The 12,743-nt window shown below is 39.0% G+C and overlaps 1 protein-coding gene across 1 annotated transcript in view; it reads left to right on the top strand.

Annotated features, from left to right (window-relative positions):
* nalcn (sodium leak channel, non-selective) overlaps window positions 1-12,743 on the top strand; it is a 65,960-nt gene that overhangs the window by 34,412 nt on the left and 18,805 nt on the right. The window contains exon 15 of the mRNA XM_030786705.1: window positions 1,355-1,429. Coding sequence (XP_030642565.1) covers window positions 1,355-1,429 — 75 coding nt within the window. The remainder of the gene's footprint in view (window positions 1-1,354; window positions 1,430-12,743) is intronic.

Raw genomic sequence — 12,743 nt, 5'->3', positions numbered from 1 at the left:
ACACAATGTAATATAAACATAAAAAATACGTAAATAAAAAACAACAACATAAAAAACAGCTGTCAGTATAACATAAAAAAATATCAAAATTTGAGAAGTAAAAAACATGGTCTGTTTTGAGTTGATGGTAGTGTTTTGATACACACTGGTTAAAAATGATACATTTCTGTTCTTTTGTAACATTTTGTATTTTGTATTGTTCAAATGGACACTTGATGTTTGAAACTGACATTTCAGACGGGAACATTCAGTAATCAGGAAGCAAACGGAGCATGTAATCAAGGAGCATGAGCACTTTGGAGAAAAAAAAGAGAGAACAGATTACAGTCACTCAGATTTCACTTGACATTTAACCAAACATACTGTAGGGAGATCTTTGTCCCAATTTCATTTGTGTCAGAGTTTTATTCATTATTATTAACCATTGTTTTTGTTTGTTTGCTTGGTTGAGCACTGAGCACTGAACTGACCTGATGTGTCCATTGGAATTGTGTATCCCGAAACATTGACAGTTGCGCTACATGACAAAACACTAATATGATACTGGATAGTCGACTGTGACACTGAGTTGATATATGCAAGATGTGACCTGATAGGTCATGTCGGTTTAATACCATGGGTCAGTCTGACATTAGGTATTGACTTACGTCTAGCCTGAGACATTCTCCTCATCTAGCTGCATTTGCATGGTCAGTGGAGCAGATATTTTTGGCTATCAGTAAAGACCCTGGCAGCTGCAGCATCCTCTCATTACTGGACGTCACGAATAAGCTCCATTCAGAACAACCAACAGGAGATGAGTCAGAAATTACCTGTCCAGAACATTCCATGAGCCAGGCTTAAAATAGACTTTATATGAATATTTTTTTTTATCCTCATTCCAAAGATGATTTTCAGGCCAAATGCATTAAAATTTTTTAAAAATTGGTTTGTGTCTGTTCTCTCAAATATGTATTTTTAAAACATCTTATATTTATGAATTATAAAACAAAGTGTGTGATATATGGACACAGATGTCGAGCAATAAACAACGCTTAACATGTTTTAACAATGATATAACATGCACAACAATTTTGCAAGTGTTGAATTTCTAAGGGAAAATAATCGGATTTCCATTCTCACTTTAGCGTCATTCAGTGAATGATAATTGTATTTGGTCTGATAAGTACGGATTATATGAACTATCATGCGCAATAATATATAGTAACATATACGTAATATAATAACATAGTAACATATAGTAACATGGTTTACACTAGAGTTAATGTAACACTGACAAGTTTAGTGTGTATGTTTCAGTACGATTCTGTTGTATGACTGTGGTTATTAACAGCATGTTTTTTTTTTTTTTCAGATTTTGCTCAGCCTTTTTGTCGCTGTTATTCTGGACAATCTGGAATTAGATGAGGACCTGAAAAAGCTGAAACAGGTCAGAACTTGTTTAGATCATTTTGATTAAGCGTGTACAGTTACAAAAGAAAACAATTTCAAATCAGCACTTTTCTGACATCAGAACATTTGACATCATCCCCTCTCTGCCGAGTTACTGAGAAGTTTGTTGAACTTTTGCAGTCTGCTCTTTCAAAAAGTTCATGTCTCAAACTCCTTCAACTGAAAAAAAAAAAGATTTTATGGGTACTTGAAGAAAATAACTCAGTACTTGCATGTAAATCTGCTCAGACACCATTTAAAAAAAAAAATAGCAGCCCCTCTTGTTAATTACAGGGGATGAGAATCTTAGAATAGCAAGGCTGAAAACAGAATCTGTGGTTGCTCTGCATGTTATTTGATGCCATATGCCTTCATCTTGTATGATGTCTGGGTAGCACTGCTTTTACGGGTGCACAGGTAACTATGACTCATCAGGCAATTAGCATGACAAAACATGACCTGCCAGGGCTCCCTGATTTCTCACACTGAGATGCTGCATGCGCTTGACATGTGAGCTTTAATAAGGAGTCTCCCTCATCAGATGCAAATGAAGCACTGCTGTGTTGAAGCAGCACAGAAAACAACAGTCAAGTGCAATTAAGAATTTTCAGTGTCTTCCTGGTTATCAGTATGCCAGTAGTACTTTTCTTCAAGCACGCAAACTGAGTGTCTTTTCAAACTATAGAAGCTCTTAAATTGTTTCGCGATAGACACCCCTACATTATGTGCTGTTGCTAGTATCTGTTGTACATGACGTGAGATCAGTTCACCCATAATTATCATGACAGAAGAATGAAACTTGGTAACATGGAGTCATTATAGCTACATTAATATTTTTCAAAGTGGTGTTAAAGCATAGTTTCTTTGCCTCCTGTCTGTGTCTTGTGTTTTCTGCAAAAGCTGAATGATGGGGCACTTTTGATGCTTCAGTTCTCCACAGTGCTGTCATGCCTCAGACATCCTCACGTTGCCAGATCGGTCACCCCTCAGACACAGTTGACTGATTCACAGCTTGGCCTGCAAAATTGCCTATTTTACAGGTGCTTCAAGCACAGATGGGGGGAACCCAAAATAGACTGGTAGACTGTGATTGCTCTCCAAGAATAGAGAGATGGGAGGCCTTTTTTTGTAAACAGTTGACACTAGAGCAATTCTGAGGCTAACCTTCATTGTAACAAGACTAGTTCAGGTTGATGCGGAACAAATAACAAATGGATGGATTTTCTGTCCCTTTGTGTCCCACAGTTGATCTTGAGAATTGGTGGCAGCTCTAAGGGTTTTGAATGGACTGTTATTTTTTCAGGTTTTATCCTCTCGCCCCTTGGGTAATGTGTTCATTAACAGTTTCATAAAGTGTTTTTGTCCTTCTGGCCTAATAGAAAGGTTTTGTCATAAAGTCTATGTTGTTGTCTATCTCCTTCATCTATGAAACACTGAACACAATTTTATTGGGTCAGATACACGGCACAGTTATTGATCCATACACTTTTACTTTTGCATCATCTCACCCTTACCGTCTTAGTGTAAGACAGGAATTAATACATACACTTGTTTACTCAAAAACTGAACAGAACTGAACACAGCCACAGTACATGTGGTGAAAAATTTAATTTTGAAAGAAAGTTTCCATTCTTGCAAAGTTGGATGTATCTTGTTTCCTAAACCCCAAATAACATGAAGACCCAGTCTATGAACGTTCTATTCTCATAGAATATCATAGGCAAACATTTTGCTCCCTTGTTTTGATCGATGTTTATTGCAGATACAAGTAGTTAGATATGACATGCTACAGAGGAGACTTTTGTATCTCAGTTTATTTGATGATTAGGCCCTTGGCAAGCTAGTGTATGTTGTTTTAAGATGTAAAGTTGTTGAGCACCGATACAAATATGTAGGCTGCAAATACAATAGACTTTTCAGTTTGTGGGGCACCACACACGCATCCACATACACACACACACACACAAACACACACACACACACATACACACAAGTGTATTTCTACATGAATGAGAGCAAAATACATACACTGTGGGGGGGGAGGGAGGGGGGCAAAAGCATGACATGCTGTAACATGAAAACCCCAACTAAAGCCCCAGAGGGCCCTATAACTCAGACGCCTTTGCCTTTCACTGTGAGCCTTGGACAGCCAAATGAGAAATATAATGGAATTCCACCACTGTTAACTAACACACATAAATAGATGGTAAAATCACTGAACCGTTTGGTTCTATAATGCTTTTGAAATCTAATAATGTTAAAGCTAAATGTAAAACATCAAATTGATCAAAGGCATAATGTTTTGTTGTGTATATTCATGTATTTGAAATACAGGTTTTGGTTTTTGTCTTTTTTCCAAGTCAGGGTGAAAGCCATGTTAATCTGTGATGTGCAGTACAGCAAGTAACATGGCAGCCAAGGGAGACTTCCAAACAAGTGAATGTCGCCGCTAGAGGAGATTATGTTTTCTAACTCTTTTTTTTTTTTTTTTTTTTTAAAGAAAAATATTTGGCTTTCTGTAGGGTGATCACTCTTGATATTCTCATACAAAAAAAGCGTGCATTGTTTTCAGACGAATGAAGGAATACAGTACATGTGAATTAGAATTAGACCACAGACCAAAACAAGTTGCTGTCTGGCTTAGTTAGAAAATATCTTCAAACTTGGTAAACAGAACATAAACTTTGAAGTTTTGTGATTCTCTTGGACTATATAAGGTGATGTTAAAAAGGCACTTCCAACAACAAAAAAAGTAAAGAAGACAACTAATGAATTATAGATTATATTTCAGCCTGATGAAAGTTAACTTTGTTCAAACAGTTTTGATAGCATCCCACACAATAATGTAGGTGGTGTTATGGAAATGACAGTGGCTATTGCAAATAATGTTTTGAGTATGAACAGCTGCAGAATTTTAAACATTAAAAAATGCCATATTGCTTTAATAATCCTACAACTTACAAATTCATTGGGGTGTAAGTATAGTGTTCGTAAAGTGGTTGAATGAAATGTAGAGGCTGAATGAAAAAAAAAAAACAACAGTTTTATATGCAATCGGAAATGTGAAGCAGAAACACAGGACTCCATAAGACATGAGTCTTAAGAGTTCCTTTCAAATTTTCAGATATATTTTAACGTCATGTTATGTGTATGTCCATATTTTATTTTTAAAGTAATATTCATATACATTTTATATGAGCATTAAATCTATTTGGCACCATAAATTGTGATTATACTCTGTTGACCAGTGATTGAATTTTGTGAAAAAACTTGTGTTGTTTAGCAGTGGAAGAGGTTTTCTGAGTAAATCATGCAAAATGAGCACATCTTCAGAGCACAGCTTGAGGTGTATTCAGTTTTTAATACACTTTTGTGTTTCAGTGTGTTTGCATAGTTCCTTGAAGGGTTGTCTTTTAAAAAGAACAGTCTTTAACAGTCTATTTGCCTTGACGTATGGAAGGCAGTTGGTGGAAACCACCCACTCTAATCCCCTTAGAGAATGGTGATTTTTCTCAGGCCTGTTCCATTTCCATAGCTTTAGAGGGACAAAGAAAGATAGATAGAATTTTTAGGGTCTAGACATGTTTTGTTCTAGCTTTTTTTGTTATATGTACGGCTGAGTTGACCAAATATTTGTTATGCTGTGGCATTCTGAGCATTGTTTTGGACAAAAACTACTCTCATTGACTATAACTACTCTTTCATTAGTCTTTTATGTGACTTTCTTGGAGAGAGGAAGAGTTTATGTATTTGTTTGGTAGCTTTTCATGACTGATTAAGTACTATGCAGTTCATTTGTATGATCCTGCTGCATTGGCATTGATTCTTGCTATCCTGTCTCTGGCCTCCTTGGAGTTTTCTTTTAATAGTAAGATACTAATAAATTCTACTCCACAAGAACTGTGAACTTGAAATGGCCATAGCTAAACAGCAAAGAACTACAAGATTCTCTAAGCAAATAATGCTTAGTAAACAATATCAAACACAGCTATAAAATTGAACAAAACACATGAGCCATTTTCTCAGTTCCACCAGGCATCTTTAATATACCATGTTCAGTACAAGCAGGACAAAGTGTTCAAGTTCACTAATGTATTCACATAAGATCAGATATGTTGTTTACTGCCCAATGACATGATCAATAAGATTTGAATGCAGTAACATTTGTCATCATTTGCTGATTACACCACAGACCTTCATGGAAATGACTTGCATCTGTCAGTACTGACAGATGCTTTATCTTGATTTGAAGATCCATTTCAACTCTATGGACACAAATGACACAAATGTCCCTTTATTAGTCCGCTTTGATGAATTACATGTGTTTTTTTTTTTTTGTTTTTTTTATTTCTCTGTTTATGATATTGTAGAGATCATCTGGGCTTGGTGTTGCCTTCAAGACAAAGATAGGCCTCAGCAACAGAGTTGATGGTTGCACTGATGTGTCTTATCAGGTCTTGGTTCTACATGCAAGTAGAACCTTTTTAGTGAAATGTTCGGTGTGCATAGAGATTATCAGTAATTACAGAGAGAAAGATAATTGAAGGAGAGGAAAAAAGAATCTGACCTTTGTTGCTGTAATGATTCTCTCAAAAACTGCTGTTTACAGATCTAGATTCATTTCAGAGATTGAGAGAGAGTGAGAGAGAGAGAGAGAGAGAGAGAGAGAGAGAGATAAAAACACAAAACAATGTGGTGACAAACTGAGCAGAAAATCTTGGTACCTGGTAACCTCTGAAAACACATGGATTTGTGTAACAACTCAGGGTTTGGATTCAATTTGTCATACACTCTGAAGGGCACCTGATCATACACTCTCTGATGAATCATCAGCAATTAAAGCAGACAGGATGTGCAGAGGTACAGCTAATGAATATCCACTGTATTGCACAAGGCAGATTGGGATTTGATAACAGGAAATGTTTAATTAGCTTTTTCCTGCTTCTGTCAGGACATGCCTCCATCAGCTGGCGGCGCACTCATCAACACTGATTGGAATAATGCATTTATTGCGTGAAATTAGGTTTGGGAAAATTTAATGAGTTTTGTCGACAGCAAAGCACACAGGGTGACTAGAGAAGATTGGAAAGGAAGAGCATAAGAGAAATACTGAGGAGAGAATACACTGATGCTCCTTTGGACTCAGGCTCCTGTTTGAAATGCTATCATTGAAATGTTTTGAATGATGCATGCTAGATTTTTTGTTTAGAAGATTGTAAGTGATATCACCCTTTACATTTCTGTGAAAATAGTCAGTTTAAATAGTCTGTGTTTCCAAACAATGGCAGAATTTGAACACAGGAGGGAAAGAAAGTAAACTGCAAGAAAGTCAAAAGTCCCAAAACTTTCAGAGGGTATATACACTTTTTTAGACTTTTTTTTTTTTTTTTAGCCAAAACAAGCAAGCAAACATGTTATTTCATGTTAGCATAGCTCATTAATTTTCAGATTGTGAGTAATTTTTCATTTCTGATGGGTGCAATGTATGGTTTGTGGTTTTTAGAAGCTCAAGAAATCACTGGCCCCCTTAGGCTGAATGTGTAGCGGGGCCTAGAGGGAACCAATGAGGAAATGCTTATCTTTATACTGGCAGAAATCGAATGGTGCGGTTGTTTCCCCCATAGGGTGTGTATGTGTGCGCGTGTGTGTGGGTGTATGTGTCTATGCGCGTGCATGGACTTTGAGGTCCCTGCTGCCAGACGTCCCTCCAGATATGTTGAATTGGTTTGGGAGGTGGTTTGGACTGGAGAATCAGGAGGTGGAAGAAAGCAGAGAACATGGCTTTATTACGGCCCTTTTTGCACAGGGTTTTTTTTCGTTTTTTTTTTTTTACAAACTGCTGCTGTTCTCCAAGTGAATAATGAACACAAGAACTCTGGAGTTTCCCCATAATGAGATCTTTCTCTGGCTGAGTATGTGAGTGAGTGAGTGTGTGGGCTTGTGTGCATGGGTGTCTGAATGTGTGTGTGCGTGTGTGTGTTTGTGTGCGTGTGTGTATGTGCGTGCGTGCGTGTGTGTATGTGTGTGTGTGTTTGTGTGGGATATGTGTGTGTGGGCAGATGATACGATTCCATCATTGACTTGTTCACTCATTCTGAGAAGACATTTGCACTTTAATGGCAGCTGTATTAGCAGTGGTGCTTTCATTCACCCTTAGAGGCTGAACCGACACAAGAGCATTGTCGGTTTCCTCTCATCTTTTCCATTATTCATGTTAAAAACTAAGTCCAGGCACAGCAGCAGTATCTCTAACAACTGATTCACATCTCAACCCCTTTATAAGTACATTTGGTTGCACTGTTTGAGAGTGGACAAACATATAAAATAATTGTCCAGTTAAAGTGAGGTGTAACCGAAGAGCTCCCAGTTTCTACCTTGTTATTTCATCATTACTATAACATCACTTCTGATTAATCTCGCTGTTGTTTTGTTGCTCTTTTTGTTGCCTAAATTGCTTTCACTATGAAATACCTCTGTTACACAGCAAAGAAAAGTGATGGAACAATACTTTTGTGTTGTATGCCAGGAATCATTTCTGTGGTTTGTTCTGAAGTTCGAACTTTAGAAATGTCACGTTGTTGTCATTTGATGGCTTATTGCGTCTAACCATACTGCCATCTAGTGCACATGATGTCCACATACATGGTGTCCTGTCTGTCTGTGCTCAGTGTTGGGAGAGGGGAGTGTCTGGAAAGGGAAGGAGAAGGAAGGAAGAAAAAGAATTAGGCTGTCTCACTGGTATTGTATCTTTGGTGCATGGAAACACAGTCAGCCCGGATTTACAGAAGAACAGGATTAGAGTAAAAATGATGGATAGCTGGATTGGGGAGATCACCGAAACTGTTATCGAGTTTGCAAACACAGCTGTGCAATTCATTGAGAGCCAGAAAAGGTATAAAAATAAAACAGTATCTTCCTCTCCTGTCCAGATGAGGATATTTGTCTTGCTGCTTCCAATTGCTAAGGAATGTTTTAACTGGCACGGAACGCATTCTGAGCACAGGGGATCGAGAATACATTTGATCTGTGTGGGACCCTTTTTCTCCCTCTCCCTCTCTCTTCTGCACAAAGAACATCTGCTCTTACCCGGAAAACCCAAGAGGAGTATGCCAGTGCTCAGACATGCACTAGTACACACACACACACACTCGCTCACACACACACACACACACACACACACACACACACACACACACACACACACACACACAAACTCTTTATGTAAATTAAAATTCTGAAATGTCTAGCAAAATGGCTGTGTGTTGCACAAACATGCCTCACACATCTCTCTTGGCAGTCATAGTCATGCCTTCTCCTTAGCAACAGAGAGCTGCCCATCATCCTTTCAGTGTACAGAGCCTCGTTTTCACCTAGCTCCGCCTATGTCTCGTCTACTCACCCTTTGTCTGAACATTGCACCTGATCCAGACGTCTGCTGTCCCAGACTGTTTGCGTGAATATTTACTTGCCTATGACAGCTTCCCTCCACTTCCCTCACCTTAACCCAATTTAAACCCAGCAGGGGGGGCCAAAACAAATACACATTTTGCATGACGGACTTCATTTGTCCAAAAGTATTGAAAAACTTGCTTCACCTCAGGCAAGACAACATGTGCACTTTTTTCATGTGAACTTTAACCAGAGCTATCTCTTTTGATTCTGTCCATTGCACTGGTTGATCTAATGCTCCAGGACCCTTGAATAACATAGTGTATTTGGACGTGAATTGTAGAATAAATGATTTCAATGTCACCTTCCATTTCCCTCCAGTGAGACTGAATTTGAGAGCTGGAAGCCTATGCAATGCAGCCATGCCTCATTAGATACTAAATGACTGGGAAACAATGACCTCCGTCTCCTCCTTCCCCCTTCTTTTCAGCTACTTGTGGAGGTTCACTAAGTCTGGAGGGACTTCATCAAGCACACTTTGCTGTGGTTCATTTTAGGCTTTTCTAACTGGCTTCAGTTCATGTACCCTCATAGTCATATCTCAGCTTGACTTTGACCCAGACTTTACTAAAAGGGAGAAATAAATGCTTCATTAAAATGGGAAAGAAAAATCTGTACAAGACCTAAATACAGAATTTACTCTGTCTGTTGAAGACCTTGATAAGACAGCACACGTTATGAGTTTGAGATTTCTTACATTGGGCACAATAAGGCTTTTTAAAGACACCGTTTGGACTCAGACCACATTTATTCATTTGCTTGCTTGCTTACTTACTTGGTTATTCATAATCAGGTCTTTTGATCATGTAGCAATATCTTTTTGTTAGGAGGTGGCTCAGTATAGCCACTGACTGTGCAGATTCATTGCTTCACTGAGAAGTGAGTCATAACAGATATTGCATCACAAAGCCATGGAACCTTAAATAACAGTCTTCTTCTTCTTCTTCTTCTTCCTCTTCTTCTTCTTCTTCTTCTTCTTCTTCTTCTTGTGCTTCTTGTGCTTCTTCTTCTTTCAACTCCTGCTTTTATTCTTTTGACATACATTGATTTATAGAACCAAAATTTGTTTCAGGTTCACATCCTGCTCTTCTAATCACCTCATCAGAGAGAGTGGTAACCATCTCCTGCGCTCTCCTGGTCGATTCCATCGTTAATGTATCTGATGCTATCTGGTGATCCCTCTCATTCTCTCTCCTATGTTGTCCCTCTCCATTAGATTTGACCAGTCAGCCAGTCAGTTAGCAAGCACTACATAGCTTGGGGTTCTGATGCATCGTCAGACAGAATTCTGTGGGAATAAGGAACAAAGGGAAATGGTCAAAATGAATATAGCATTCTGTAAGTTTCTCTTCAGCTCTGCCTCACTGTGCTTTCTCAGAGTCAGGTATTTTTAGTGTGGTAATGTACTCCAGCTGTCTTTCTGTGGCCTCCAGGAGCAACCATGAACAGAACGTACTTGAGTTAAGGTCTTCCTGAATGCCCATTTATCTGATAACCAGTGTCCTCTGTGTAGCAACCACTGTATGACTAGAGATAAAAGAGTTCATTCAGTGTTGTAAATGTTTTTTTTGTTTTTTCTTTTCTTTTTTTTTTTTAATTCTACACGTATATTGATCTAAGAAGCTTAATCTGGGCCCTTTTATTGTGAGCATTGAGAGTCTTCAGAAGCGGCCTTGATACAAGGACGGCTTAAACTTTTCCATCTCACTCCTGAGAGATAAAAAAGTAGGCTTTTTTTGGACACAGTCCACAGTCTGAAATCAGCTGCATTCTTTCCAAAGTATAAATCATAATCCCAAGACAGTTTGAGAACCTGTCTAGTAACATTTGGAGATGTTCTCCACATGGTAAAGAGAGAAACATTTATTTTATACAGAAATGTACAAGGGTACAGGTTTTTGAAAAGTTGTATGTGGAGATATGACCAGTTGTACATGAGGTAATAAACTGTTAGTCAGACCATTCCCCAAACAAAGCCAATGTTGAGGTTTATCGAAACTACACCTAAGAAATTACAATGGTTAAACTAAAATCAAAAGGTTGCCGTAAGATCAAGTGGAGGACACAAATGTTACATAAAAGAAGCTTTGGAGATTTGTTGCTATCCTTCTTGACAGATGGCTGGTGTAACTCTGTCAGACTGTTGTGTGGAGTTGTCTGTGATGTGGAGGGAGGAGAGCTGAGAGAGAGAGAGAGAGAGAGAGAGAGAGAGAGCCAGAGATGGTCTGCTTCTTCCATGTCTGTTAGTCCTCCCTCTCTTGTTCTCTCTCTCTCTTTCTTTCTCTCTCTCTCTCTCTCTCTCTCTCTCTCTCTCTGTCTTGTCATAACATGCCGCCCTGTTCCTCTCCCACTGACACTCCTGCACTCCTGCCATATTAGCATCTCGAGGAAACCTCCACAGCCTTCAAGATCTAAACAGGGAGCACACTCAGCTCCCTGTCAGACAGGATATTCAGTGTTCAGCGCACACACACCCACACACACACACACACGCACACTAATAAACCTGTATTTCATTACTGAAGAGCTAAATGTACAGTGGGCCTTAAATGGTATGAGGGCTAACCATTCACTACATTCACTCAGTTCCCTTGGAATTTTATGCTGTAATGTTTAATGCAGTTGGTTAATACTAAACCCCCTGTCTTCCATGGAGATGGGGGATCTGGAGAAAATCCTAATGCACAGTTCAGTCGAGCCTGAAATTGGAAGGAATGTGAGAAAAGGGGTGAATGGATCACCCTAATGTATCTGAAGGCCGAGGCATTCATTTTAGTTGCTCTGCTCCAGCTTTTCTGATTTATGAAAAGGACCACATCTGATTCATCATCATGAGCTTAAACTATAGACTGGTCTATGACGCACGCACGCACACGCAGACACACACACACACACACACACACACACAATATCTGAGGAACTGACCCGACCCATGTGACACAGATGGCCTATATTTGCTTCACTTAGCATCAAAACAAAATTTTTATCAGGATCAGAAAAATCAATATGACATGGTTCGTTTCATTGTGAATGTACCACAAGCGAACCAATATTAACACACCTGTTATATATCCAATTCATCTTTGTGTATTGATCAAGTCAAAGGTGCAGTGTACTGCACAGCTGGACTAACCTCAGCTATTTCCCTCTGTAAATAACCCAACCAACCATGGCCACCAGTTTCACGCAAAAATAAACTGCCACATTTTTCTGTTTTCAGGGACTTTCTTTTCCAATAACTAAGTCAAAGATAGTACTTATTATGTGTTTCAGTGAGTAGGACGAAACAAGCAGATAGTCTCATACTGTAGCACAGCCATGTAGCGTTGTTTAGCAGTTTACACAGGAGGAACATTCATAGTTCACTGTAGTGGTTGGTAGCATGCATTACCTCCTTCACGTGTTCTGCTCTACGTCGGCCCTGTGGCCTGGGCTAATCAGAGTCTTCTGCTGAGCAGAGCATTCAGCTGGAGTGGCCCTGCAGAGCGCAGCCCTCGTTGTCTGGGCCCTGGGGATGTGAGGTTTTAAAACTCACACTTTTAAGCAGTGCACTTTTTCCCTCCAGAAAAAAAAAAAAAAGATAAAATTTTGACCTTTTGCCGCGGGTGACCATAGCTATGCGAGTAAATGTGAGTTGGGTACAGTATGCTGAAATGAGACAATAGCTGTTTTTGTGCTGTTTCATGCGGAATGTGTGTCGAAAAGCAAACAGGAGATTAATGTTCTTAATATTGATATCCTAAAAGTCAACAGTCTCCTTATTTACATTAATATTACCTGAGATACTGTTGCGAACCTGGAAAATACTGTTTCCCATTGTGTGTTTCAGCTGAAGGAACGCTCCAGTGTAAAAACGTCCATGT

Source organism: Chanos chanos, chromosome 10 (genome assembly GCF_902362185.1).
Source record: "Chanos chanos chromosome 10, fChaCha1.1, whole genome shotgun sequence".
NCBI lineage: Eukaryota > Metazoa > Chordata > Actinopteri > Gonorynchiformes > Chanidae > Chanos > Chanos chanos.
Note: the sequence above shows the minus strand (reverse complement) of the source record. Positions and strands in the feature narration are given on the sequence as shown.